Below are 27,884 nucleotides of genomic sequence, written 5' to 3'. Positions count from 1 at the left end.
TATTAAGGTAAAAATTAAAAAAAATTTAAGGGATAGCTGTGGGTTTGAACACGGTCTCATCGAAAATTAATATAAATAAGTATCTAAAATATATTTTAAGCCCGTTATGAGAGTTTTAAAGTTAAAAATAGGAGTGAGTTTTCTACTTTTCACTAAAAGGTTTTACTATATATTGTGAAAAACAGTATGACACATCTTCTGAAATGATTAAAAAAAACAAAATTTTAGATAAGCATCAGTTTTTTTCCAGTGTGCCTGTGGGACTCGCCCCTACAAAAGACCGTAGGGAACCCATACCGTCATGAGTCAGGCGGCGTTATTCTCGCTCTGCTCCGCTCAGCTCATTCACTTCCCATCAGTTGGCCGTGTCGGTTCGTATTTTCCCCAATTCTCCAGTTTTGGCTGCCCGATTCTCAATTTTCTCGCGGTCGTGTGCCGGTTGTTGTTGTTGTTCTCCGCGTTGCTCTTTTTATTCCGCGTGCGTGGGTGTGTATGTATATTTTTGTTTAATTGCCAATATTGTGTGAGCTCAGAGCTCGGATAAGAGTTTTCAATTTAGTGAAATTCAATTGCGAGAAAGAAAAATTGGAAAAGGGCGGGTCAAAAGAAACGCTACAGGTTGGTGGTTCGCACACAGATGCAGCGAGAGCATCTCTCACGTGGCCAAAAACCCAGAGTTTATGACTCCGATTCGTTTGACTTTACTCTCTCCCGCCTTCTGGGCCCAAAACATTGCCGTTCCTACCTACTTGTTGTCATCGCGGTGATGTAATGTGAGCCAGGCCAGAAACTAAAACCGAGTCCTTAGCCAAACAAATCGCATACAGGGTGTGTGGGCGATACAGTGAAAGCTCTACCTTGGATTTACCCAATAGAACTAGGAAGTTAAATTAATTTGGGTTTATTTCTAGAAACTACCAGGGGCCAATTAGATAGATTAAAAGATAATCAATATTGTTTAACACCATTTATGGCTTAATATATTTGCACTCTATCATAACGAACCCCTCTCTATGAGCTCTTTATTATTATTTCAACGATAAAAATAATTGTGGTACTTTATTTTTTGTTGAACTTTTCCTCTATCAGTGTTTACATTTTGTATAACAAAACATTTCAAGTTAAGTGAATCATAGAAATACATTAATCCCCCAAAGAACCTTTCACTACACCATGATATCAGCCTCAATTGGGCTTGATGTGGTCACAATGGAGGGCCCTCTGTGCCGGAGTGTTGATTGTGCGCTAATTTGTCTGGGGTGTGTGTAAATAAAAGTGAAATTAGCCGCTGGCAAATTGCATTGTAAATCATTTAAAAAAAGTCACTCGGGTCGCCAAGCTCCAATTTGATTGATTAAAAAGAGAAGACAGTACTCTATATGTATACAAAAATAAAACCCCGGCTATTTTCATGTTCAAGGTTGACTGACAACAGAACACCCCCACCCAATTTGATCGGGTGGTTGGCCAACAAAATTGTGACAATTTCCATCGGCACGCAACAGCGATTGGGTGGACTAATGGGTATTGCTCATTACATTCCCACCTGGCCACAAATTTCGAGCGGGCTTATCACGTAAGCCAAAAGTTTTGCTGCCACTGGACGGCCAGCTGTTCAGTGCTGCTCCAACTGTTTGTCACTTATCAGTTTTGGTTTTTGTTTGGACTTATGCTCGACAATTTAAATATTTACCCCTTCAGTTTGATGACACACGAGCACGCCCCTTTTTTATGGTTATCAACTTATATTTCCGTTTAAAATTATAATTTATCTACATTTCACATAACATATTTTCCTGAAGATCTCGAGTGCAAGCAAACAATTTGGAGTGGAGCGCGGTCCCCTCGTGATTACGCAAAAGTCTAGATTGTGGGGGAATCTTGGGTACAAGTACATATCTGAGATTGCGAATTGAGTCGTGCTAATTAAGTGTAGCAGTAAGCATTCTGAGAAATCCATAAAAACCGGTTTATGGCCCGTCTCGCGAATATTTTGTCCACGAAAAGTTCCCGAACCTAGACAATAAGAAGTTATCGCTGTGACTGTGGTGTTGCCGGTATAATTATCGCTAATTGTTTTAATTAGCCGATGGCTGACACCGAATCGACCATTTGGTGTGGCTTTTTTTGTGCACAAAAATGAAACATGATATTATTAATGGGTGCTTTTTTATTATTATATATATATATATATATATATATATATATATTTATTATTATATATTTACTAAAATGTTTACCCTAAAAAAGTACTTTCAAAAGGAAAATACAGCTGCAGGTTTATATTTTGCGTTTATTCGCGTTTCAAGTTTGCTTCAATGACTTTGTAAAATTTTGAGATAAGCTGTAGCTATCTATAAACTGACGAGTCAAATTTATTCAACAGCCAATTTTTACTTTATCTTATTAAATCGATTTCTCAGAATTCTATAATTGGCTAGCTCAAAGTCCACAAAAAAAGTTGACGCATAATTGAATACAAAAAGATAAGACGGTCAACAACATTCGAAATGTGTGCCACTAGAATTCTAATTATTTATAGATTGTCCGTATCGTTGATATTTTCCTTTGATGTTTTTGGTGATCAAACACCGTTTTAATACATATTACCTCATGATCGGTTTGTCTTCAGTGCTTCTCAGTACTTAAATGTCTGGGCAAGATAATTTAAATGCGGGGCGAATGAGTGATCAAATACCTCACATATCGGGCGTCAACAAATTCTTGTATTCTTATCAAGATTTGATTAACATAAATATCTTTATTCTCTTGGGCGTTTATGGCAACACTCCAAAAGGGGAATCCGATATTTACGATGAATTAGGAACATTTTTCGGAAGCGTGCAAAAAACTTTAGTCTGGTTGTAAGCAACTTATGTTTTGTTTAGAGGGATGAAAAACCAGCGAGATTTTTTGGCAAGTAACAAGTTGAATTATGCTAAAGCTTGCCTCTTTAAGCAGAATGATTTTATTAACGTATGGAGCATAATTTCTTTTTCGGCTGACGCATATTAAAAAAGAACCTCTTATCATAAAAAATGGGAAATCCATTACCATATCTTCTTCTGTTGGAAATCTGAACAACCTCCTATTAAAAAAAACATTGCTTGCCGAAACCATTTTAATGAATCATAAGGAGCGTTGAACGATTTAATTTTCTTAACTAAGAACGCAGGGCCAACTCAGATATCGCCCTCCGCCAGTTTGAATGTCTTGGGATCGACATCATCGTAGAGGGCCACGTCGTGGCCGGGATCCTCCTTCTCCTCATCCAGCAGACAGTAGATGCTGTCCGTTTCCTGTTTGATGATCTCGTCGCCCAATCGCTTCCAGAAGGGTCGACAGCGATTCTTCCACTGACGCAGATTGAAGAAGGCACAGTACCGAGTTGTAGAAGACTTCAGCATGGCCATATAGAGCGGTGTGATCTCGTCGGCCATCAACTTGGCCTGCAAATAGTTGGCCATCTTGCGGCTGTGCTGATCATTAAAGTCCACGTAAATGCGCTTGGCATGCTCGTAGCACTTCTTGGCAATACTCGTCATCTGGGTGTCCTTGGCGAAGATCTTTCCGAGATGTAGCAGAATCTCCGCCTCCAGATCCCGATGGGTGTAAAGACGGGACAGGCGGAGAGCCCGCTTGTAACACGAGATGGCTTTGTCCACGTGCTCAAAGCTGGTTTGGAAAGACATGGTTATCCTTTATAGGAGGGGCCAACATTATGATCTACTCACATCTCCGAGCATTGACCCTGGAACAAGTAATACTTAATGTTGAGCTTGACAAAACGATATTCGGTGCAGGCCAAGATCTGGGTGCGGATCTGGTCCAGACACTGCTGAGCCGAGTTATAGTTGCCAATCTCCATCAGGAAGTAGGCCCGTTCCAGGAAGGTATCACAAAAGATCTCCATGTTCTTATCCCTGCCAACTAAAAAGATGCGATTGTAAATATGGTGGCGGTATGAGATGTTGTTCTACCTTTTAATTGACTTAATAGATGATTAAACAACTTTTTAAATATTAAGTTTTTCTATTCCCAACTTTTAAAAAATTAAGTAAAATACCATAAATGAATTATCAAAGCTTTCAAATATTAAGTTTTTCTATTCCTTATTTTCCCAAATTCAGTACAATACCATAAATGAATCATCTAAGTTTTCTAATATTAAGTTTTTCTATTCTTTACTTTCCGAAATGCAATACAATACCATAAATAAATCATTAACCATTAACAAGGTTATAATGGTTACGCCTATTTATAATGTGGATATAGTTTTATAAGCCTTTGTGATTTTGATATGGTATGGTATCACAACTTTTGTTCCATGCGTCTTTATAAATATGGCTGTATTTTTCTAAGTATTAACTAATGTTTATAAAACGCGATCCTACTATGTAAATTTTAGTTCCAAAACAAGTTTTTTATGAAGGGTAAAAAATGTTGTCTTTTCCCAAGATTAGTACTTACTTTCCGCTATAAGGACTGTGGCTCGTCGGGCCATGGCCACCGCATCCTCGGGATGCTGGCGCACAATGGCCTTGCCCTGGATGAGGAGTTGCCTGGCCAGTTTCTGGGCCACCAGCTCGTGGAGTGTGAGGCTTCCCGCGGGCATTCCCACCTCGGCGGTCCAGACGTGACCCCTCACCAGATCCATGGCTATTTGTAGGTAGTTGATGGCCGAGGTCCGCTGACCCGTGTTCACCAGATACAAGGCGTAGGAGTAGTAGATGCGCGATATATATTCGGCGGCCTCCCGTTCCTGACCCGCGATGTTGCGGCACAGCGAGATGATGTGCTCATTGAGGGCCACCAGGGCGTATGCGTATTTCTGGCGATAGGGTTCCAGCAGCTGCATGGTCTCGAAAAAAAGGGCGAAACACTGTTTGAGTCCCCGGTGTTTGTTCCGGCAAACGGCCAGTTCGGCTTCCCGAAGTCGATCCACCATTCCGTAGAGCAATTCCGAGTCATCGGCCAGCCGTTCTCGAATGTTTAAACTATCGAAAAGTGCCTGCTCCTTGGTGGCCAGACAGTGCAGGAACTCTGGCAGCATGGTGCAACCCGCTCGACGCAGCTCATCCTCCAAGGCCTCGTAAACGGGACCCTTGATCCTACGCGCCTGGTCGTAGGTCAGTGGAGCTATAGCTTCCCTAATCGCCTCGCGATCAAAGTTGATCTCACGGAAATTTCGATGCGGAAGTTTGCGCTTCACCTGGCGCGTAATCCGCACCACCTCATTCTGCCACTGCGTGGACATGGTCTGTTCTCAAAGTGTTTTCTGGTACTAATTCTGTCCAGTTTATAGGGAGAGTTTTAGTTTGGGGGTATATCTATGACGTTTGACAGATGTATTTTATTATATATTTATTTTATTATGTATTTCCCCAAGTGAAGTCCAATTTGTGGTTACATTTCAAAACCAAAAAAATGTTCTAAGTGTTATTTAACTCCTCTTTTTCACAACGTTGGTACTTTTTTTTTGTTTTTCCTTTATTGTTTTTGTTTTTATCGTAAAAAGTAAGATACGCGTAAACTTTTTTTTCGTTAATCTATTTAAAATGGTTGCGACCTTCTCACCATTTTTTTCTTTTATTTTATCTATTATCCCTTCGTTCTTCTAGGTTTTGTGACTTTTATGAATAGCTAATAATATTCTATATTTTTGAATTAAGGCGCCATTTGTTCAACCTTTTTATCTTTGAACTTCATTTTAATCTGTTCTCATATTGGGCTTAAAAACACGCTAAGACTGTTCCCAGGGGTTCGTAACTCCACTTGGTAGAAAGTTTGACAAGGGCTGTAATTGCCTCTCGCTAGCTGTGGACAGTGGCTGCAAAACTGCTTAGCCGCTGTACAGTTCCTCACAAACCACCGCCTCTTGAGGGTTTTCCTTTCTACGGCTTCAGTTGAATACACGCTTGCAGATAATGCAGTCAGTTCGAGTGCTCCACTTGTTGGCTGTGTTGTCTGGTTGCTTTGGGCCATTTAAGCATTGGCTTTTGATCGCATTCGTTCCGTAGCCTCTCGATCGTCGACAGCTCCACTGATCCACTAAACTTTCCACTTCCTTCCATTGCCAGAAATCAAATCAAATAAAATCACACAATGGCCAGCGAGGACACGAGCTTTATTCCCGATCTTCCCAGCGGCGGTCCATTAGCCGCTTATCGAAAGAGGGCCAATTTCGACTGGAAGCGACTACGGCTCATATTCGAAAAGGAGCAGGGATTGCGCATTAAGGTGAGTGGATAGCAATAGCTTATAAAGTGAAACTAATTTGGAGGGCTCTTACCTTACATTAGAACTTATCAAATTGTTGAGCTTTGGCTTCACTCTCTAGAGTCAGTAACGTCAATTGATGTCATTAACCAATAACGAGTTGAGGAATTTTTGAAAGTAATTTGTTGCACTGCGCCTAGCAACAATATAAAGCGCATCTGTGACGAAGTAATTTCACAACTCAGCTTATTACATTTTGATGAAGTAAATGAGATCCAAAGTTCTATCGTGAGCTCGGGTTTTTTGTTATGTTTTTCTATTTTAAATTAATTTTTTAAAGTGTCTACAAGACCTAGAACTGACCAATTTTACGCCTATTTTACCAGCACTTTAAGTATTATATAAGAATTAAAAGAATATTACACAGAGAAAATTCTGACGTTCTCATCTGAGTTGAAAAAGTTCTTAAAAATAGATCGACATTTTTAGGTAGGAAATGCTTTTATTTTGCTCGAATCAAGTTGAACTGGCGGTACTTAAGTACATTGTATGTACAAATAAACTATTAGTTCAGTCCTTAGTGAATACTTATCAAAAAGTTGTTAAATAAACTCATTTTAACTTTTCTCTTCTCACCATTTCGTTCTTATATTGATACCAAAATGTACTTACACGGTTTTTAAGAACGAATGTTCTCAATTCAAGAACAATGTTTTCAATTCAAGAATAATGTTCTTGGAATTCAAGAATAATGTTCTTCTCTGTGTACCTTTCGTTGAATATCTCAGTAAATTAAAAATAGAATGGAAAATATACCTCCTATTTACGAACCCCCTTTCCATTTGCAGTACAAAGTATGGCGTCGTTTGGAGAATGACCCCCTTTTCGCTCACCCCTCCCGCACGCTGCCCATGGACGAGCAGAAGCGCCTGTGCGCCATGCAGGTGAACCGCATGAAGCACCTGGATCTGGTGCCCAAGGAGATCGAGCGCCTGAGCTTCTCGGCCAAGACCAAGTACTTGATGTACATCAACGAGGCACTGGCCTGCTACTCACCGAGTTTATCCGTGAAGATTGCTTTGGGTGTTGGGCTATTCAACAATGCCATTCGTGCAATGGGCACCGAAAAGCACACGAAATATATCGAGGCTGCGTGGAATCGGGAAGTGATCACCTGTCTGGCCATCACAGAACTTTCGCATGGCAGCAATACGAAAAGCATTCGAACGACAGCCACCTATGATCCCAGCACCCAGGAGTTCGTGATCAACACGCCGGACTTCGAGGCGGCCAAGTGTTGGGTGGGAAATCTGGGTAAAACGGCCACGGTGGCCATGACTTTTGCCAATCTGTACACAGCCGATGGTCAGAATCATGGTTTGCATGGCTTCCTGATTCCCATTCGCGATCCCAAGACACTGCTCTCCTATCCGGGAGTTCTTGTCGGTGATATTGGCGAGAAATGTGGCCTAAATGGCATCGACAATGGATTTGTGGTATTCACCAATTATCGTATTCCCCGCGACAATCTCCTCAATCGCACCAGTGACGTAACGCCCGAGGGGGTTTACGAAAGTGTGTTCACCGAACCTGGGAAAGTCCTTGGGGCGGCACTCGAAAGCTTCTCCGCCGGACGCATCGGCATAATGCAGGAATCGGCTAATACCTTGTGTAGTGCCGCCGTGATCGCAGTCCGATATGCCGCCGTACGCAAACAATTTGGCCCGGAGCGCCAGGGAGAGGAAATGGCCATCCTGGAGTACCAACTGCATGTAAGTAAGGTCTTTTAATTCAGTTTTTAAACTTATAATTTGAACGAAGATCTTTAGTTCTAAAGTTTTTTAAATGAAGCCCGTTCATAAGTCCCTTGTAAATTTTTGGAAGAATTCTTACACCTTTTTTTATTACAAAAGTTAAGTATTTTCTTTATTATTTTATCCCAATCTAAAAAAAATATTGTGTAAATTCATATTTATATATATAGGATTATAGCATCATTAATTGTTTGTTTAGAATTAAAAAAAAAGTGTGGCAAATGTTGTTGGAATACTTTTGATCAATAATGTTATACCACCTGAAACTTAATATAAATCAGAAACTTAATTATATACTTTTCTCTAAGAATACTTTAACATTTGTGGAATGCAGATTCATAAAAAATACTCGTTACACTTAAACATTTTGAAAAAATCAAACCATCATAAAAAAATGAGATCAGTTAGACAGACTTTTTATTTTCTTAAACCTAAAATATACTTTAATTTGTTAAATATTAATATTTTTTTTACCATCCCCAGCAATATCGCATTTTTCCCTATTTGGCGGCTGCCTGCGTCCAAAAAATCGCGACTGAAGAGCTAACAATCACTTATATGGAGATCATAGCCCGTTCCCAGGCGGATTCCAATGGATTTGATATTTTGGTGGGCTATCCTGGTACCTAAACTTGTAGCCAATTTAATTTAACGATCATTTTAGACCCAGAATGCTGCCGAGATCCATGCGCTGATCTCCTCGTCGAAGCCTCTGATTACGTGGGCAGCTCGGGATGCCATTCAGGAGGCCCGTGAAGCCTGCGGAGGACATGGCTACTTGGCAGCGGCCAAACTGGGTCAGATGCGCACCGATCACGATCCCCTGTGCACCTACGAGGGCGACAACAATGTGCTGGGTCAACAGGCATCCAACTGGCTGCTCCGCCAGTGGAGCGCCAAACAACTGGAGACGCCTATTGGCAGTGTTAAGTTCCTGGAGCAGCGAACGGAGTTGCTGGCCCTCAATTATTCCTCCTTGGTGCAGAAGACACCGATTTCCAGCTGGCAATGTAAGTGGAAAGGGTTATAAGGTTCATAACAAAATTAGCAATTCAGTTTGTATGTTTAAAATGATTTTTTTTGGAATTAAACAAGGAATAAGAGTACAGCCTTACATTCTTAAAAATAGTTATGTCTAACTTCAAGGAATATTTTTGCTAAGGCTCTTAACAAAATCTACCTTTAAATTCAGTAGTTACCATGTTTTTTAAACGTATATAAAATGTTCTCTATTTAAAATGTACTTTTTAGCGTAGATGTCTCACCATTTGTATATAAATTAGAGTTAAAGTTAAAGCCTTTATATATTTTTTTAAAATTATTTCTAACTACTTTACCTCGATCAGATAATTCTTAGAAGCTTATCCTTATTTTTAATGCCTGGAAAATGTATTCCTTTTTTTTAGCAATATTGTTTGTTTTAAAACAAATGGCTTAAATTGGGACAAGGGTTACAGCCTTTATATTTGTTAAAAATAGTAATTAATAAAGCAGTTGGGCTGCTTTAGGTCAGTCATTTCTTTATTTGCGTCGATTAAATAAAATTACTTGTTCTAATTTCGTCTTAATGCCAAATTTGATTAGGATATTAAGTATGTTTTACTGTGTTTATTAATCTTAACCTTTCTTTAGTCTCCCTCAGGTGCTACGAGTGGCTGTTGTGCCACCTGATGGCCCAGACCACGGCTCACATCGAGGGACAGTTGGCAGCGGGAAGCAGTCGCTTCGAGGCGCGGAACAACTCCCAGGTGGCCGGAGCTCGGGAACTGTCCCTGGCCTATGCCGAGTACTATGCCCTAACAAGATATGTGGATCATGTCAGTACACTGAAGGTGGAGGCCCCATATGCCTCGGTTCTTCGCCTGCTTTTCGATATCTATGCCATGTGGCTGCTGGAGAAGCACATGACCACCTTCTACGTGGGTGGCTTTGCAGCTGGCCGGGATTTCTCGGCTGCAGTGCGTCAACTTCTGCTGGACAGTTGTCTGAAACTAAAGGATGTGGCTGTGAGCATAGCGGATGCCATTTCGCCACCCGATTTTGCACTAAATTCGGTAATCGCCCGGGCGGATGGTCTTCTCTATGAGAATTTGCAAAATGAATTTATGACCAATGAGGGGGCGTTCCAGCGACCCTCGTGGTGGCGTGATGTCATCATACCACAGGCTCAGTCGAAACTCTGAGGATTCCCACGTAGTTTTCCAGGATAGGAGGATGAAGACAAGTGCCTGACTTGGAAACTGTATGCCAAGTTTAATTGTAATTGTTATTGCCTCATTGGTTATCAGGTATTATGGCAAGCTACATTCTCATCGATCCAAGTGAAAGGTTTATTATCATACACCAACTATAACATACATTCGAGTATTTTAGGATCAAATCTGTTACTAGTTTACGGCTAAACGAGTTGAATAAAAACATATAAAATTGAGACAAATAAATTCTTGAATGAAAATAGTTAGTTAAGTGGGATGAACATAATTACTTTACTATAGTAATGTATTCCATATGTATGTATATGTATTCTGAATGGATGTTTTCTTCGCAAAACACAAGTTAAGGGTTATGAAATTTCTTGATTTCTTCTAAGACAAGTTAGCGGAAAGGTTTCGTATAATCTTATAAAAGTGAAATCAAAGTTTTATGTCACAAACCGAATAACTTTACAAAACATGGAGTATTTTATTAGAGTATTTAGTTTCCAGAACATAAAGAATTTTCAAAACGATTTTTAGTACCTGGTTTAAAAATACCCAGGACTTACATCAAAAGTTACGCTTTCAATGGGAAAAGAGAAACACTAACTACTATTTTATTGTGATTATTTAGCCAACGAGCCTTCCGTTTATAATAAATCCCCGAGTCGAGTGATTCGGTAAGCGGCGTTTCGACTCTCTAGTCGGTGTCATCGCAGCGTCGTCATCGCTACGGGCCAATCCACAGGTGTGGGATCGTTTATAAGAGGACCTGGACCTACCTGTGCCGACTCAGACGTTGATCAGTTGTCGCCCAGTGAAGAAGATCGCACGGAGAGTGCGAGATCGAAAAACAAAAACTGGTCAGGAATCGAATCATAAACAAATCAAGTGAGTCGTGCTCACAGTGTTTCTGTATCTCTACTTGCTAGCTGAGAACTCTTGGGTACTCTCTATCTATAGGTAGACCTCTCCCGGCGATCTCGGCAATATAACATTGATAGTTTTGCCAATTTGTTGCGCAGTTTTGGTTCCGTATTGGGAAGTGTATGTGCTGTGTGGTACAAAGTGTTCAATGTTTTGTCCGGCTTATCAGCGTGATTTAAATGATGTTGTATGGCAGCTCGCATTGAAACAGTTCGGTGATCATCAAAGTCAGGGGCGAAAAACAAAACACGTTCGTTCATCGGCAGTGCTCCTCAGTCGAGTTCCTTTGTTTTAACAAAGCCGTGCAAAAAAAGTTGTTAATTATTAATATTTTATGTACCCAAGAAAAAAATAAGAAAATTGTTAATCATCTTCAGACCGGTTGCTCGGCTTTAAAGTCATTCAATTAGAACACCCCAATTGTTGAAAACAAAAAGTCCCCGCTCTAATGGCAACTTGAAAACCTTCTGTAAAAAAAAACAAACAAAATCAGATTGGAATATAAATGGCGCACCAAAAATATACAGATGGGCAGGCAAAGAGGGAAAAACAAAATAAAATAATGAAACAAAACATTCAATATCAATTTCTAAACGCCGAACAAATTAGTGAGAACCGGTTCGTTCGTCTCTTTTTCACTTTGGGCAGCCGAACAAACGAATTAAGTCAATAATATACATAGTCATATGGAGATCCATTAATTTACATTTCGGGGATTTCTGTTTTCGATACGGTTGGCCAGGCCTTCCTCCCTCTAACCGGCCCCGTGATTTCTTTTCGCCAATTCATTATGGAAAAATCGTGTAAGGGCAATTAGTTGTGGGCCGGGCCAGAAATATAAATATGAAATGCTTGTAATTGCGGACTATGGGGTGTAAGCTTCGTGGTTTGAATAGGCGGGGGATGCAGTGAAGCCAATGACCCTCGGTTAGGCATCCAAGAATCGATTACTGGGAGTGCATCCCCCTAACCCTGCACAGATTACCGGCTTATGCAAGCGGATTTATGGATTCTGCACTGGGGCTGCTAATGACAATGGGTGTGAAAGTATCAGTATCGGGGAACAATGAGCCAGCCAGTCCCAGTCATTAGCAGATGCTACTGGGCAAACTTCAGATCCTATCTTACATAAGACTAAGTCAGTTTGCCATCTATATGCGAGTAAATCCATTTCCGCTTTAGTCTTAAACACTCAAAATTAATAGGGCTTAAAATATTTATTGCTGGTCCCAAACAAGTTCTATTTACAACTATTTTTGAACCAGTTCTTAACGACTTCTTTTTTTTATTTTTTACACCCCAGCTGAACACTTCAAACCAATTTTGCAGATGCCAGTTAAATAAGATGTGGAGATTTCTGCTTATTTGTGTGGTGATGAGTGCCCTAAATGAAGAATCGTCGGGGGGTAAGTAAGCCCATAAAAATATTACTTCCGGAAATATAATTAAATATTTAAAATTAAAATCACTCTCTTAATATTGAGATATACATATTATAAAATATTGTAAAGCTTTGCTGAATGTTTGAAAAAATTGGGGTTTCAAAAATGTTTTTTAATTTATATAATTTATGTATATGCATATATTATATATAATAAATAATTTACATAGTTCATAAAATTTCGGAAATGCAGATGATACAAATTTTATAAGGATAATCTAGTATGTTATTAGTGTTAGAGATATACATAAACATATATGTATAAACGGATTTTTTAAAATACATTTTTGTAAAGAACTAATAAGAAACTGAAGTTAGTTAAAATTCTTTTTTGACTTTGGTTCAAGTACTTATAAATATTTTTTCCATTTTAGCTGGACCTTCCCGAAGACGTCGCGCCTACGCAGGAGGATACGCGGGTGGATTTGCCAGCAGTGGAGGAGGAGCCGGTGGCTATACGGGATCTTATAACAGCGGCGGTGGAGGCGTTGGACATAGTAGTTATGTGGGATCTGGTGGCGGAGGAGGTGGCTACTACGACTACGATGACTATGGTGGCAGCTCGCCCAACTTTGGCATCATCGATCCGTATCTTTTCCATCAGCAGCTGACGAGCCACATCCTGGCCCAGAACTATGCCAACCAACAGTGAGCATCGATCTTATTCGGGGAATGCATTGGCTTGGGGTCTTGGGTAGTCATATGGCGGGCTGAGGGTTAATTTAACGCTTGAATCTATCTATTGTAGAGCTATAACAGGATTGGCCACGGCTGGCAATGCTTATGCATCTGCGGATGCTTCTCTAGTCGACGACAACGATATGTAATTACCACTGGCTACTCCTTAACTAATCCCAATACTAACATAGAGGTTTCTTGTCTACGATACTTACAATTTTATTCTTCGCAGTCGCATCCAGCAGCAGATCGCCGCCCAGCAGGCCTATCATGATAATCTAGTTCGCCAGAATCGCTACAGAGGAGGTTCGAGCTCAGCTTCAGGATCAACATCAGGATCAGGATCAGGATCAGGAGCTGGTTATGGATCCTATAACTCACATCGTTATGCACCCAGCTATGCCTCCGCCTCGGGCTCAATCGGTCCCAATGGCTATCACCAGACGGCCTTTATTAACCCACCCAATCCGGTAAGGAATATACATATTTTGATCATGAACATTTTTTAAAACCATAAAAAACAGTACGAATTAAATGTAGACTCCAATATTTTGTTGTTCATAGCACACACCTCTAAAAAAAAAAATATTCCCATCTTAGAGATCTTGAGTAGGGCAAATAAATTGTTCTCGAGTAAATTTAATTTAACCTGATTTTTAAACTTATAAAAATTTAAAATCAAATCATTTATTTTCTTTGAAATTGTTGAGTATTTTATTCAATTGGTTGACTGTCTAAGCATACCTTTTGCATTTTAAAATGGGTAATGATGTTCAAAAAAATGTATAAAATGTATTAGGCAAATTTGTTAATTTAGTGAAAGATGAAGATATTTTATGGTAGGGGAAGTGAATGTTTCACTGAGTTTTATACCCTTTTTATGGTCAACCAAAAAATTTTTTTCTAAGCTAACTTTCCCAATTTATATTTGTTCAATGTCAGAGCACAGGGTTTAGTTACTGAAAACCATAATTATTAATATTCAAGTTTTAATATAATTTTAAAAGATAAAATGCCCGAAGAAACTAATTGAAATCCGATATTTACAGGCCTCTCCCAATATCGTGAATCGCTTTGGAGGCGGAAGCGGCGGTGGCTCTTCGTACTCCGGTTCCAGCAGCTCCGGAGGAGGCAGTGGCGGCGGCGGTGGTGGCTACAAGGGGGTTTCGGTCTCGTCCTTCAGCCATAGCAATGGAGATGGAACCAGTCGACGGGGAGCCCAGACCACGGTCAACGACAACGGAAAGGTCACCACGTACTCGGTGCACTCTTAGGAAGATCGAAGGAGCTCCCTTTTCCGACACCTTGTGGTGGCTAGGCTAACATCTACTCCCATTTAACAAACCTTACCGAACCCAATTAATAAGTATACAAAAATATATAAATATACATGTATTTTATTATATACATATACACAAACTTTCTTATCAATGGGATTTCTAGTGCGTTTATTATAAAAAGCTTTCTTTAAATAGAAAGTTTTTTTCTCTCTCTATTACTCGCATAGACTTAATATATGCAAAATTTGTACATTGACCTTGATTTTGACGTTGCCTATGTGGCATACAATTATTTTATTTGATTAGCTGCGAATATAAATAAACCTGGTATATGTAATCAGTACATGAATTGCTTTGAAGGTTATTTGTATTTGTTTTGATTCAATGTTTTCTTTTTTTTTCTGGACGGATGAGCGTATCAAAGGTGACCGGAAATGGTCTATCTTATCACATTTGTTTCAATATAAAATGGCTAAACTTCAAGATCGAATTCTTTATTCGACGTTGAGTGAAACGGGAGCCGAGATCTGAAAGTTAGTGAGGCAAATGTTTAAAAAGTGAACAAAACTTCTTATTTGTTGTTTAAAAAATGGTGTTACAAACTAATTACATCAAAAATATTATTAAATCAGTTTGCTTATGCTCGATCGATTATATTAACTACAACACTTCTTTGAAGTTTTGAAAAATTCATAAGACGCAGTATTTGTATCAAACAAATCATGACCAGACTGTTGTTAAAACTAGCTAGTTTTGTAAATACGTCGGAAAGCGAAATTATTACTTCCTGAGTACGTTTTAGAGCTCAAGGTTTTTTATATATTCGTTTACCTTGGTCGCAATTGATTCTAAGTTCAAAGTGAGCTCATTACCATTGTCTTCCACCTATAAGCTCATTTGTATATATATGTAATCGGAAAAGTGATAATGCTGTTGTTCATGGCAACAATATATAAGTCAGTTCTTGAGCAAGGCTCCGCCGGTCATAAAAAATAAATTTAAAATATTGTATAAAGGGCGATGATGTCGCAAGTAACTTTCATCACATGGCTTTCTGCACCAAATCCGAGCTCCAATTCGTCGTATTATCAGTCCCAACCTCTCTAGGTCAAAATCTTGAACTGATTCAAGTCTGAGTTTTACATTTGTATATGTATATCACCTTATCACCATCGATGCCTGAGCCTTTAAAGCGGAGCTCCACTCGCTCGATTGCATTAGTACAATTTAAATCGTGAGTGTCGAACGTGTTTTCCGGAAAGTTAACAAAAAATTACCAAAATGAATAAAATGCTGATTTTGGCCCTTTGCCTGGGCGTGGTCTGTGGAGGTAGTGAAATTTTCCAAAATCATATAATCCTGAAAATTACATATTGGTTGTAAATAGTGCTCTTTAGATCCTGTTTATGTGGTCCATGTTTTTTGAGGCTGCTTATCAGTTCCGGTGAACCCGAGTTTCGTCAGCGGCTCACGGGTTTTTCCTCAATGAAATATATACACAGCATTATTGGAAAATTATATAGTTTTCAGAAAATGAGGCGCGTGTGGCGATAAGAGATTGTAAATCTTTGAGAGGGTATATTACTTTGTAATAAGGAAAGCGCAATTTGTTTTAAATAAAAAAGTGCTTTAGGATTTTATATTTTTCCTATTAAGTAAAATTTAAAAATAAATTGTTTGAATCAGTATTGGAAATTTATTAATAAAATTGACCTATATTTATAATTATCCTTATTATTTTACAAAAAAAACCTAATAAATTTTTCGTTCATTTACTTACAGATTTCCAGACAAGGTAAGTTGGCCTAAGAAATGCTCATTCATGATCTGAACTTATGGTCTGATTTTTATTATATCATTTTAATATTTGTTCAGACCTAAACGCGACAGTTTTCACTCTCGGTAAGTGCTTTGTGGCAAATGTTAAAGATCTTTCCTTTTTTTAATTACAAAAAATTGAAATTTCCCCATTGGCTGACATGGCACTTTTAAAATTTAATCAAAATTTAATCGATTGGTTTAGATTGTATTTGGTTTGGCACTGGGTTAAAATCTTTAAAAATCAAAAGTAAAATATGTTAGACCAACAAAATAAAATATATTCACACATTTTCATAATTTCTCTCATTTGTTGTTTTATGATTTTGAGCTATTTTTGATTTTAGAGATTATTTTTAATCGCAGTGTAAATGTTTTTATTTTTTAATGTACCTTATGTAACTAAGTTAAATGCTTAAATCCTTAGCCACTACAATGCCCACCAGCAGGCGATTGAGCAGGCTCGCAAGAATGCCGGCTACGGAGGCAGCGCGGGAAGTGGTAGCTATGGAGGTGGCTACGGAGGAGCTTCTGGATCTGCCGATCTCTCCGGCAACTTGGAGAGCGCCTACGAATCTGTGGGTGCCACCGAGTCCGCCGAAGGTGCCAGTGCTGGCGGTTCAGGTGGTCAGGCTGTTGAGTCCTTGGGTGGTGTTGGCGGATCCGTTGGAGGTGGTGCAGGCTTAGGTAGTGGTTCCTCCTTCGGTAGCAACTTTGGCTCCGGTTTTGGTAGCCAGAGTGCTGGAACCTTCGGCGCCCAGAATGCCGCTGCCTTTGGCGCCCAGAACGCCGCCTCCTTTGGCGCCCAGAATGCCGCCTCCTTCGGCGCCCAGAACGCCGCCTCCTTCGGCACCTCCTTCTCCAGCAACGCCGCCTTCCAGGCCAACTCCGCCGCCAACTTCGCCAGCACCGCCGCCCACCAGGTTGGCAGCAACGTGGAGTTCGCCGAGAATGCCAATGCCGGCAACAAGGTGGACTTCGGTGGCGTCAACACCGTCCAGACTGCTACCCCCACCGCCGAATACTACAGCCACGAGAAGATTGTGACCACACCCCAGCAGGTGACCTACACGATTCCCGGTGGCTCCCAGCGCTACGTTCATCACGAGGAGCGAATTGTCGAGCAACCCACCCAGACGCATGTGATCCAGTCTCCCGTCCAGAGCGCCCAGTACTACCGCCGTAAGGTGACCACCACCTCCTCTGTTCCCCAGTTTGTGCAGCCAGCCGCCAGTGCCCGTTTGGCCTACGGATCGAATGCCGCCTCCACTTTTGGCAGCAACTCTGCCTTCAACACTCAGTTCGGCAGCTCTTTTGGCCAAAGCTCGGCCCTTAACTCCGGCATCTCCTCGGGACTGGGCTTCCAGTCGAACAACCAACTGGGTCAGCTCCTCAGCCAGACCCATGAGACGGCCCGCCAGCAGGCGGCCTCCCAAGCAGCCTCTGCCAATGTGGTGCAGTCTGGAAGTGGCTACAATGCCGGATCTGGCTACAATGCCGCCCAAACTGCCTTCAATGGAGGATCAGCTGCTGGCCTCAACGCCGGCTACAACAGCGGCTTCAACTCCGGTTCTCAGTTTGGTTTCAACTCTGCCAGCTCCTTGAACTCTGCCAGTTCCCTGAACTCCGCCAGTGCCTTGAACTCCGGAAGCAGTGGCTCCTTGTTGGGCGGACAGCAGAGCCTGCTCAGTGGATCACTGTTGGGCGGCCAGCAGAACATTGGACTTGGACTTGGACTTGGACAGACCAGCGCACAGCAGCTGGCCGGATCGGGCAACTTTGGAGCCGGATTTGGAGCCGGAGCCGGCGGTGCTGGCAGTAATTTCCAGACCAAGGAGTGGGAGAAGCAGTCCAAGTGGTCTTCCCAGAACTCGGTGAGTCAACCTGCTCTAACATTAAAAACATAATCTTAATTATAAAAATCCTTAGAAGTTAGATTGTCATTATTTTTAAGTTTCAAATTTTAAAAAATTATAGATTTAATTTGTCTTTTGATCAAAAATTTTTTGTTAGATTTGTTCCAAATGGTTAAAATTTTTTTAAAATTAAAAAAAAACTTTTAGTTAAAATTGACCAACATCATAGATAAATGTTTCAACCCATCGAACTATCATTTTGACGTTAACGTAATAGTTACTCTTCTAACAAGCATTCAAAATTCACAAACTTAATAGTTAATGATAGTTTTAATATTAAATAGAAACCAGAGCATTAATTTTTTTGTAGTAATCACATAATCTTAATACGTGCAATTTTTTATAGTTCCCAGCCTTTTTTTACTATTACATAACTATCCGTAGTGATTAGTTTAACTCATAAAATTTTTTGGTGTTAAGGGACGTTACCCATTGCAGCTTTTATTTTTAATCAAAGAACTATAATTATTTGTACACCTATTTCTAAATCTAAAGTAATTGAATCTTTCCTCCTTTCTCAGTTCGATTCCAATGGACATGTGAACAACTACAAGGATCTGGCCACCGGCGAGAGGGAGAACGTCAACATCAACGGAAAGCAGTACGGCTACCATGCGGCCACCGCCTCCGTGGACGACAACGGCAAGTTCGGCACCCACAGTGTTCACTCGTAAACAGCAACACCAAGCTCCATCCAAAACCAGAAACCTTTCGTGTTCTTAGGGAGTTGGCAACTCAACTCCAGAAGTTTTTTGTAAATCAATGTGAATGTAAAATGATTTGTTTGTATGTCACCCGCTGTGAGTAAAAGCAATGATGTCAAATTAAAAAAAAAATACAACGACAGTTTTATTAAAAAAGTTAGGGAATGTAAAGAATTTAATTAGGGTGAAGGGCTGTTCCTTAGGAGAAGGGTGTCTCCAGCTTGCCATCTACCACCTGGACTACCCCACTGTTGATTACACCCTTATGATGATCCACCGGATCCCTTCCAGCTTTGCTATCCCGACGCCGCCTGAAATCCGCGGATGACATGCAATAGCAGGGTTTCCAACTGGGTCGTCTATAGATCTGTCCCTGTTCCTGTGGCACCCGCTCCGTGGTCCAAACTGGCACATAGTGCGTCCAGGTCTCCCCGTTCCTGTAGATACTGCCCGCATCGGAATTTCCCCCAGTGTAGACGTTCTGGGGATAGTACTGCGGATAGTATTCACCGCGATTGGATCCCTGGTAGCCACCACGATTGGAGGAGCCCTGGTAGCCACGCTGCTCGCCGGAAAAGTTGGGATTCCACTGGGATTTCGGGTCATAGGGTTTACGGGCCTTGTGCTTTGAGTCGCTGCCACCACGACCCTTGTAAATGGGCACACTGGCGTCCTCTGTTTGGATATATGATAATCATAATAATTATAATATAATAATAACTGATAATAATATGGTATGATAATAATAATAGTTATATGATAATTTTTTAATAATAATACGGTATGATAGTATTAATAACTATAATATGATACTATAATAATAATAATACGTTTCTATTAAGGATCTAAAAATTATGGATATAAAAGTATAATATATACATAGTACTTTTAATGTACAGAGAAGTATGGATTATAACTATATCTTATAACTATGATAATAAATGAATTCAATTCTGTTGATCTGATAATAAAATCCAACTTAAATTTATTTTATATCTTATAGTCTTTCTCTTTTAAAAACTAATATTTCCTATATATTCAATAGCCTTTACTTTTTTATAACTTCTTATTGGTTCCAAATATTTGTTTGTCCTTATTTGTTCTTTTTTCATTACTTATTGGATTCTATTATTCTTATAATAATACGATATGATAGTATTAATAACTATAATTGATCCGAAAATTATGGATATAAAAGTATAATATATAGTACTTTTAATGATCAGAGAGGTATGGTTTACAACAAAGAACTCTTATAACTATAATAAATGAATGCAAGTCTGTTGATCTGGTAATAAAATCCAACTAATATTTTTCTTATATCTTATAGTCTTTCTCTTTTAAAAACTAATATTTCCTATATATTTAATAGCCTTTACTTTTTTACAACTTCTTATTGGTTCCAAGTATTTGTTTGTCCTTATTGTTATTTTTTCATTACTTTTTGGATCCTATTATTTGTTTGTCTTTATTACACTGCTCTGTTTTGCTAAAAGATTAATTTATTTTAAATTAACCTTTAAGCTAAGATTAATTTCCCTGGTCACCAAATTAAATTGGCACTGCCCTGACCCCTTATTTGAATTGCTGCAACAGGGAAAGTGAACTCGAAAGGGGATTTCGGTGGCTACTCACCCTTGTCGCCCTGCTGTTGAGCTGAGCTTGTTTCATTCCCATCCGAATCGGAGGTTATTTCGAACGTGATGTCCGTGTGGATGCCCACACGCTTCTTGTGCTTGCCCAAATCCGTAATTTCAACGCTCTCCTTGGACTCTGTATTTATTTTGGTTCATTTTCGGGGTTGTCGAAGGGTATGGAATCGAATTCGTTAGTTTTTTTGGTGCTTTGCATTTCGCAGTCGGGGTGTGAGGGAATTTAATTACCTTTCGTTTGCTGCTGTCCATCGCCCGTATCGACGGTGACCCGGACTCCATGGATCTTGGGTCGATTTCCCCCGCTGGATGTTCCGCTGCCGCTGGTGGTGGTGGTGCCACCTCCAGAACTACCTCCTCCTCCGCCTCCACCGCCCAGATTTCGTCCCGTTCCTGGGTCGTAGCTCCCATTTCCAGCTCCCGACTGACCGGATAAGCTCGTCTGATTGTTGCTGCCATCGCTCTCATCGAAATCCAACTTGGAGGACACTTTACTCGCCTGACCTGGTTGCCAACGCCCATCATCGTTGTTTGTTTTCGGTTTAGCATGGAAATTAGATTTACCAGAAATTTAATTAAAGTTATGCAAACACAAGTGGACCCCATCTCTACGCCACCATCTCCATCCTGGTCTTTAATCGGACGAATTGGAGCGTGTTCGTGGTGGTCCATGGCATATAAGTGATGCAATTAGCACACGCTGACTTATTTATGGATATGCACCACGCTCGCCGGCGATCCAACCGACCGAACTAATCTGAAACTTGAGCTGCTCCTGGCCGATTTCAGGTTGCACTTGAATATGCACGGCCACAGCCACAATTATGGGATTAGTCTCAATCAGAATCGGATTTTGCTGGGGGAGTACCAATTAGACTAACAAATAGGTGGCAAAGGGGTCAGCCAGTCTTCGGGGTGCGGGTCTTCGGGGCGCCCAAGGAGCTTTGCACAGCTGACAATCCAGAGCTTCCAATTACTATCGATTGTTTAGTTAATTCTGCAGTAATCCCTCAAGAGATTTGAGCACTTTTGGTTTGATTTTTAGAAATTCGAGTTAAATAAAATAAATAGAGCATCGCAAAGTGCATTACTTGGAATTTACATTTAATTAAAATTGTACTAAGAAGTTTAATGTAAATTGAAAGCGAATATCAAGAGGATTTGTAGTGTTTTGTATTTGGACTTCAATTTTATTTAAGTTCTAAATTAAAATCTCCATCAAGAAATTATTTTTAAAAATTAAAATTGTAGTGTAAGTAATACACTACAAATTATTTTCTCTATAAATATTTCTTTGTAATGCTTGTTGTTTGGCAAAAAAAAAAATATTTGTACCTAATAGCCTAATTGCTTTGCCTACAAACTCATCCCCGGCGATCTGATTAGATTGTTTAATTTCGTTGCTTCCAAACCACTGGAATTTCCCTTCAATTGGCTGACACGAAACCTCATCTATTCCCCAAAATTCCAGCTGACTCATGGAGGAACTTCTTTCGACCGCCGCGTGATTGATTGCTGACCAATTACTCTTAACAACCTTGGACACAGTGATGAGTTAGCAGCAGGCCACCAAAAAATAATATCAATAGGTGGGCGGTGAAAGAGCTCTTTGTTGACAGCATCTTGCCGCGGATAATCGAGTGTTCTAATGGGTATATGGGTATTTCCTTAGGAGTTACTTGAAAACAAATCTACGTAGAACGGAGCGCGTCTCGTGTGCACACTTGAAAACCGCCGACTGACAACTAAGCGAGGTAAAACAAAACAACCAAGCTGATTTCAAATATCAACGGAGATTCATTAAAATTAACTGGCGAAGCTGGAGAGCAGAAAAAAGTTGCTTTTGTTTTTAAATTTACTTAAGTTTTAGTTACTGTTGATGTTTTTGCACAGCAACAAAAAATGTGTGGCGAATTTAAAATAAACAAGATTTATTATTTTATATTGTTGATTAATTGGGTTTGAAAAGGTATGAATTAGTGGTTAAAATTGGTAACAAAAAATTAATTTTGATTTTGTGATCTTGATAGAATTACAATATATTCTAAAAATATCAACATACTCAAATAATCAAAACTGAAAATGAATAGTAAAAAAAATATCTTAGAGGTTCTTTTTGGCTTTAGCTAAACAGTATGGGTCGTAGGATTTTCTGGATATACCTTTAAAACATTTCAATATAATCTGATTTCATTATACATTTTTAATATTTTCTTCCGAAGGACTTTAGCTTCCAACGCCCCTTCTTTTTTAAAATATTAATTGTAGTATTATATACTAGCATAAATTTGTTAAAATAAAATAAATAAATAAATATTTTCTCTGAGTGTGCTTCTGTTGTTGACGGCTTGTTAGAGCTTTGCGGATAAGATCTTGACTGGGCCGAAGTGACTTGTTGCTGTTGCTTCGAATGCACTCGTGGGTGGGGCCTGTTGCATCTGAGCGTTATGCGTAGATCAAAGCCCCGTACCCCTGTTCCAGTAATTGAACCTAATCGGTTGGCTAGCATCTTTAGTGATTGTTTCGATGTAGTTTCCGTTGTATCTTGGAGATTCCATTGTATCGAGCTGGCGCTTTTTGTTCGCCATTCTGTGTTTTGTTTTGGGCTTTTTCATAATGCTCTCATCGTTAATCATGGGACGTCGAGCGCTTCTCTATGGCCAGTTGGCAATTATATTCTGCGGCAATTTTGACAGCCACCAAGCGATTATCGTCATTAGCCGCTTAGAAAAACGAATACGAAGTTCATCGCGTCTCAAGTTCAAGTTGGTTTTGAAAACAAATTGCGTTGTATTCGCATGTTTATTGAGATATTCTTTTTTTTTTTGGGGGGGCCATTCTTATTGGTATTTCCTTGGCCCTGCATTGTTTTTCCTCCCTTAAGCCCGTTGGTGGTGCACTAATGAAGCATTTTCTCATTTGTCAAGCAACGCCCCCGAATCAACCACTTCCTTAAGAGGGGGAAATTGCATTAGATGTATCTAGATCTCCCCATAACCGCACATGTCGGAATAATAATGTCGGGCCAAACAAATGTATAAGCCATAAATTCCAACCCCACATCTCATCGGACAAGAGTGGGTCCAAGGCAATTAATTAGCAATTGCATTTGGCGCTGTCATTACGTGTGATAATTAAAAGGACTGCCGGCTTGCCAACGTATCCGGCCAAAGAAAACGAAAGAATTCCTGCAAATGTATGGCCATAAATTGTATGGCCCGGCTAACAGAGATCCTGACCCGTCTGCAAATGCACTTTAATCTCGAATTTATCAAGCGTAATAGTTTTGCCCCATCCTGCGGTGGGGTCGCTCAGGAAGGCTTTTGTAATCTCGGGGATTAGACGGGCATACATGTGGACACGTGGGGAAAGGCACATATCAGGAAAATGTGGGTGGGTTCGGACACTGGGTTGGCCCGAAACCATTAAACAGATGGATTTCGTTGTCAACATTTTTATTGCAAGGTATGAGTGGTCTAGAATCTAGAAATGCTCAAGGGTATATTGTTTTCAAATAAATGTATTAATCCTTAAAATATGTCAAAGTTATAAATGACAATTTAATCGTAGATTACTAAAACACAATTCCTGAACATTATCTTGCCTTGGGATACTATTTTAATATTTAATTTAATTCTGAGCTACTATATTGAATATTAAAACAATTAGGTGCATATAAGAAAGAGTCTGTTTTGCTCTACATTTTTAGCCCAGAGGAATAACTCCTTAAAAAGAAAAATAAAGGGTTTATTTATAATTGCATAAGAATATAAAAAACCCATTTTGAACCCAGAAAAAAAGAATTTGTAAAGATAAAGAAGATATAGTTAAAAGAAAATTTTATAAGAATAATTACCAAGCATATTGGAAGTCATATATCAATTATTTAAGTCCTAAATTGGAGGTACTTAATATTTTATCAATTGTAAACTTCTTTAAAATTTGTATATTATTAATTTTTTAGCTCTAAATTATAATTTTTGGTAATTTGTAATTGTTTCCGACATAATAGGCTAAGAATATTGTTAGTGGTGCCCAACAGCAGGTAACTCATAAGTATCTAGTCGTCTTAATATTGTTCCATAATCGTTCTGACTGGTTTAATACGATGTTTGTTGGCTTCATCTCGGTGGGTCCAAGCCAAATCCATGCTCCAAGAATCAGTTCCCCATTTGGTATCTGCTCTCGACCGGCTGACTGACAACTTCTTGGCCATGCTGTTGTGCGTTGTTGTGTGGTGGCCGGCGATTTGCATAAAGTTTTGCATTTGCTTACATCAACTTAATTTTCATTGTTTCTATGCATTTGTGCTGCACTGGACGGACGGAGGAGAAGTTCAAGTGCGTTTCCAGCGAGTTGCTTGCATAATTCTATGGGCCCTTCAAGAACAGAAAAACTTTTACACTCGAATATCTGGGCGAGAGTGGGCCTGGTGTTCAACAATCCCATTTGAACAAGGGCATACTTTTGGGCTGCTCCGTGAATGAAAATTGGATTTTTGATATACTAACTTTGATAATTTTCGGGGGTATCCAAGCGGATGTTTGACTTGACCACAGTAGATTCTTTGCCCATAAATGTTAATTACACAAAATAAACGCATATAATGGCTGGCAGAAGGCCGAGCCGAACACCTATCTAACAGATGCAGATACAAAGATACAACATGTTTGTCTAACCAAAGACAATTACCATTGTTTCGGGGTACCGGACAAGGACCGGTTTTGCAAACAATTAAACTGGCAAAATCAAAATCGAAATTTACTAATTTATGCGTCTAGCTGCCATTTGCAGTTTATACAATATTACAGCCATTTCTCTTTCCATATCTTATGTTCCAGGCCGGAATAAATGGCACCGTTTCGGGGGGGCCATCCTTGAACTAATGAAATAATGGGCCAGCCGAATTAAATTATGGCCAAAGGAGTCCCAAAGGATTTTAGACGCAGGACGCAGGACAATGACTAAATTTGCACCCACCCGGCTACCGACATTTTTTGATTGCATTGTTGCCGTTTGATTTGCAACCACTCGAGGAAAGGCCACCACCCCAGCGAAGGGCAATTCGACACCTTGCAGGAACATCAGCCACCCAGACACCCCTCATCCCCTGCGATCCCAGCGATCCACTTCCACTTCCACTTCCGCATCCGCACTTCCGACCCTCATTGACTATTCACACCCATGTATTTCTATATAGCGGCGCATTATTATTATTTTTTCTTCTCTTCTGGCTGTATATAAAATTTTTATTATTTGCTCGTTTACGGCTTTAGCATTTCGGGGTTTCCCCTTACCATGGTTTTCGCTTTCGCCGTCTGCCTGGGTTTATCGTTTCTCGTGTAGTGCGAAATTATCACAAAACGCATTGAATTTGCTTTTATTGTTGGCGGGTGTCGGCTGCCTTTGGTCGCTTTCGCTTCCAAGTGGAAATCATTTTCCACCCCCTCTTTATCATCCTACTTTCTCTAACCCACAATATTGGCCTGCACTCGAAAAAAATTTGGAAAACCCATTAACATAATATCTTGTAGGTATACCCCTTAAAATTAAGAGATTTATATATTTTTCCTACATATAATGGCTACATTTTAATTGCAATTTAAAATCTGCCTAGAAGGTTTTAGCTTCAAAACCTAAGCTAAATTGAAAAAATAATTTTTTTTGCATATTTATTTATTTATTTATTTATAAAGAGCTAACAAAGAATTAAAATTATGAGCTAGCAATGATGTTGAGCAATGGCGACGTGGGCCTTCAGCTCGAATTGTACATAATATTTTTTTTAGGGTTTCTTATAGGTATTTATTTCTATTGTTTAGCTTATAATAACATATTTATAGATATTACAATTTAAACAAAATAATTTCTTTTTACAAAAATATTTTTTTAGTCTGCACTTAGCTTTATTAGAAATATTCTTACAACTTTCTTAGTCAATTTTATCTAGATATTTCTTAGTAGATATTTCCTATTAATTGTTTTAAGTGTAGTTGCAGCGGAAGGCAACGAGAGCCGGCTGCCTTTGCCGTTGTCGTCGTCTTATCGTCTATATGTCCTTTGTTGTGTCGCCGCAGCCATCGCTGCTCCTGATGCTCCTGATGCTGCTGATGGTGGATAGCAGCCACAGTGGCCAACTGGCAATTTTAATGCGGATTAAAATAAGTAAAGAGCGTGAAAAATTCAACCGAAACATTAAAGATTAATAAGGGATTCTTAATTAATTTGAAACCTTTGTATTGTTTTTTATTTAGATTTTTCTGTGGTGACTTTGTACATAAATAAAACACATCTGTGCTTTACAACTGAATATAATATAAGCTATAAAATATATATATTTAAAAATTACCCACTTTAAATATTTTCTTAAAGAGCATCTAAAAAATAATAAAATAAATTGAGTTCTTACATTTAACGCCCTTGTGGCCCACTGTGCATGCAACGATTTTTTACGGCCACCTTCCCACATTGACGTAATCTGGCAGGTTGCTTGAGTGCAAAAAAGTTGGTTTAAGGCCCTTGAAAATGGAAATGTTCGGTGCTGTTTGGAGGGCTGTCGCTGCTCCTGTGGCTTGTTGACCGTCCTTCCGACCCACCGCCCTCCTTCCCCGCCCCCAAGGCCACCCCCTCTTACCGGCACTTAGCTGACAATGAGCAGTGACAGCGCGAAAGGGGGGGGCGAACTGGGGTATGGCCATTTTGAAGACCCTCTTGCGGTCGTACCACAAAACCCCAGACCTCAGACCCGGAAGTCTGCACGTCTGATGCATCTGTCGCATGCCGGAACTAAGCGAAAAACTTGGGTGGGTGTATTGTTTGGTGGGGGTGGGGTGGTGATAGTCAACCCCCCTGGGAACATGCAGTCGATAATGATGCGTACTCGCACTGGCGATTATGATGAGTTCAGCTGCAAGCGGGACAACTACTCGACTTGACATGCATGATTTAGTGTCCCGTCGGCCGCGTTCCACTTGGCCACCCCAAAAACGAAGCCCAAAACCAAGCCCAAACCCATCTCAACCCCACGCCCTGTGACCTTCATCCTCTTTCGCTCCCGCTTTCATTTGGCAAATTGCAAATAAGTCAGTACAAAGTGCCCCCGAACCGTGTCGTGTGACAATTCTCGCAAATTATGTTTTTTTTTTGTTGTGCTTCCCTCCAGTTGGCTAGGAAACTGCAGCCAGCCTAATCCGATTACACTAGGCTACAAAGGTGGTACCACAATCCAGATATAAATTAA

At 39.9% G+C, this 27,884-nt stretch overlaps 5 protein-coding genes across 10 annotated transcripts; 3 read left to right on the top strand and 2 right to left on the bottom strand.

The window, feature by feature from the left end:
• The first annotated feature begins 336 nt into the window (after window positions 1-336).
• Window positions 337-10,462, top strand: LOC119546592 (peroxisomal acyl-coenzyme A oxidase 3). Of its 3 annotated transcripts, none has more exons than XM_037853008.1 (6): window positions 337-371; window positions 6,081-6,240; window positions 7,068-7,991; window positions 8,517-8,642; window positions 8,698-9,043; window positions 9,666-10,462. In XM_037853008.1, the coding sequence occupies exons 2-6, from the start codon at window positions 6,106-6,108 to the stop codon at window positions 10,214-10,216; spliced, it is 2,082 nt and encodes a 693-aa protein (XP_037708936.1). In that variant the 5' UTR covers window positions 337-371; window positions 6,081-6,105; the 3' UTR covers window positions 10,217-10,462. The 3 variants fall into 3 exon arrangements, with proteins under 3 accessions (XP_037708936.1, XP_037708933.1, XP_037708935.1); XM_037853005.1 differs by having other exon boundaries at window positions 360-490; XM_037853007.1 differs by having other exon boundaries at window positions 363-486.
• Window positions 3,098-6,086, bottom strand: LOC119546593. The gene is made up of 3 exons (XM_037853009.1): window positions 4,471-6,086; window positions 3,735-3,930; window positions 3,098-3,675 (listed from the first exon to the last, which is right to left on the bottom strand). Exons 1-3 carry the CDS (start codon window positions 5,255-5,257, stop codon window positions 3,183-3,185), a joined length of 1,476 nt encoding a protein of 491 aa, XP_037708937.1. The 5' UTR covers window positions 5,258-6,086; the 3' UTR covers window positions 3,098-3,182.
• Window positions 10,463-10,967: 505 nt separating the features above from the next.
• LOC119546594 (keratin, type I cytoskeletal 9) lies at window positions 10,968-14,687 on the top strand. 3 transcript variants are annotated; one of them, XM_037853012.1, is made up of 6 exons: window positions 10,968-11,119; window positions 12,459-12,561; window positions 12,971-13,244; window positions 13,345-13,419; window positions 13,507-13,744; window positions 14,324-14,687. In XM_037853012.1, the coding sequence occupies exons 2-6, from the start codon at window positions 12,501-12,503 to the stop codon at window positions 14,546-14,548; spliced, it is 873 nt and encodes a 290-aa protein (XP_037708940.1). In that variant the 5' UTR covers window positions 10,968-11,119; window positions 12,459-12,500; the 3' UTR covers window positions 14,549-14,687. The 3 variants fall into 3 exon arrangements, with proteins under 3 accessions (XP_037708940.1, XP_037708941.1, XP_037708938.1); XM_037853013.1 differs by having other exon boundaries at window positions 11,034-11,119; window positions 12,485-12,561; XM_037853010.1 differs by lacking the exons at window positions 10,968-11,119; window positions 13,345-13,419.
• A 1,063-nt stretch (window positions 14,688-15,750) lies between these two features.
• LOC119547304 (fibroin heavy chain) lies at window positions 15,751-19,124 on the top strand. 2 transcript variants are annotated; one of them, XM_037854100.1, is made up of 5 exons: window positions 15,751-15,884; window positions 16,337-16,349; window positions 16,430-16,456; window positions 16,800-18,246; window positions 18,810-19,124. In XM_037854100.1, exons 1-5 carry the CDS (start codon window positions 15,836-15,838, stop codon window positions 18,960-18,962), a joined length of 1,689 nt encoding a protein of 562 aa, XP_037710028.1. In that variant the 5' UTR covers window positions 15,751-15,835; the 3' UTR covers window positions 18,963-19,124. The 2 variants fall into 2 exon arrangements, with proteins under 2 accessions (XP_037710028.1, XP_037710030.1); XM_037854102.1 differs by lacking the exon at window positions 16,430-16,456 and having other exon boundaries at window positions 15,760-15,884.
• Window positions 19,108-22,381, bottom strand: LOC119547305 (hyphally regulated cell wall protein 1). Its single transcript, XM_037854103.1, has 4 exons — window positions 22,182-22,381; window positions 20,876-21,148; window positions 20,628-20,765; window positions 19,108-19,667 (listed from the first exon to the last, which is right to left on the bottom strand). Exons 1-4 carry the CDS (start codon window positions 22,264-22,266, stop codon window positions 19,192-19,194), a joined length of 972 nt encoding a protein of 323 aa, XP_037710031.1. The 5' UTR covers window positions 22,267-22,381; the 3' UTR covers window positions 19,108-19,191.
• Window positions 22,382-27,884: the final 5,503 nt, after the last annotated feature.

Source organism: Drosophila subpulchrella, chromosome 2L, assembly GCF_014743375.2.
Source record: "Drosophila subpulchrella strain 33 F10 #4 breed RU33 chromosome 2L, RU_Dsub_v1.1 Primary Assembly, whole genome shotgun sequence".
Lineage (NCBI taxonomy): Eukaryota > Metazoa > Arthropoda > Insecta > Diptera > Drosophilidae > Drosophila > Drosophila subpulchrella.
This window is presented reverse-complemented; position numbering and strand designations above follow the sequence as displayed.

What these genes read in the sequence shown, in the direction of transcription:
- LOC119546593 (XM_037853009.1), bottom strand. Translation starts at nt 5,257, where the DNA reads ATGTCCACGCAGTGGCAGAATGAGGTGGTGCGGATTACGCGCCAGGTG. An exon ending in CACAGTCCTTATAGCGGAAA is followed by an intron (nt 3,931 to 4,470) that starts GTAAGTACTAAT and finishes GCATCTTTTTAG; the next exon opens with TTGGCAGGGATAAGAACATG. An exon ending in CAGGGTCAATGCTCGGAGAT is followed by an intron (nt 3,676 to 3,734) that starts GTGAGTAGATCA and finishes TTTCCAAACCAG; the next exon opens with CTTTGAGCACGTGGACAAAG.
- LOC119546592 (XM_037853008.1), top strand. Translation starts at nt 6,106, where the DNA reads ATGGCCAGCGAGGACACGAGCTTTATTCCCGATCTTCCCAGCGGCGGT. An exon ending in TCCTGGAGTACCAACTGCAT is followed by an intron (nt 7,992 to 8,516) that starts GTAAGTAAGGTC and finishes TACCATCCCCAG; the next exon opens with CAATATCGCATTTTTCCCTA. An exon ending in CCAATGGATTTGATATTTTG is followed by an intron (nt 8,643 to 8,697) that starts GTGGGCTATCCT and finishes CGATCATTTTAG; the next exon opens with ACCCAGAATGCTGCCGAGAT.
- LOC119546594 (XM_037853012.1), top strand. Translation starts at nt 12,501, where the DNA reads ATGTGGAGATTTCTGCTTATTTGTGTGGTGATGAGTGCCCTAAATGAA. An exon ending in AAATGAAGAATCGTCGGGGG is followed by an intron (nt 12,562 to 12,970) that starts GTAAGTAAGCCC and finishes TTTCCATTTTAG; the next exon opens with CTGGACCTTCCCGAAGACGT. An exon ending in CTAGTCGACGACAACGATAT is followed by an intron (nt 13,420 to 13,506) that starts GTAATTACCACT and finishes TATTCTTCGCAG; the next exon opens with TCGCATCCAGCAGCAGATCG.
- LOC119547304 (XM_037854100.1), top strand. Translation starts at nt 15,836, where the DNA reads ATGAATAAAATGCTGATTTTGGCCCTTTGCCTGGGCGTGGTCTGTGGA. An exon ending in CGCGACAGTTTTCACTCTCG is followed by an intron (nt 16,457 to 16,799) that starts GTAAGTGCTTTG and finishes TTAAATCCTTAG; the next exon opens with CCACTACAATGCCCACCAGC. An exon ending in AGTGGTCTTCCCAGAACTCG is followed by an intron (nt 18,247 to 18,809) that starts GTGAGTCAACCT and finishes CTCCTTTCTCAG; the next exon opens with TTCGATTCCAATGGACATGT.
- LOC119547305 (XM_037854103.1), bottom strand. Translation starts at nt 22,266, where the DNA reads ATGCTGTCAACAAAGAGCTCTTTCACCGCCCACCTATTGATATTATTT. An exon ending in TGGACAGCAGCAAACGAAAG is followed by an intron (nt 20,766 to 20,875) that starts GTAATTAAATTC and finishes AAATAAATACAG; the next exon opens with AGTCCAAGGAGAGCGTTGAA. An exon ending in TCAACAGCAGGGCGACAAGG is followed by an intron (nt 19,668 to 20,627) that starts GTGAGTAGCCAC and finishes ATATCCAAACAG; the next exon opens with AGGACGCCAGTGTGCCCATT.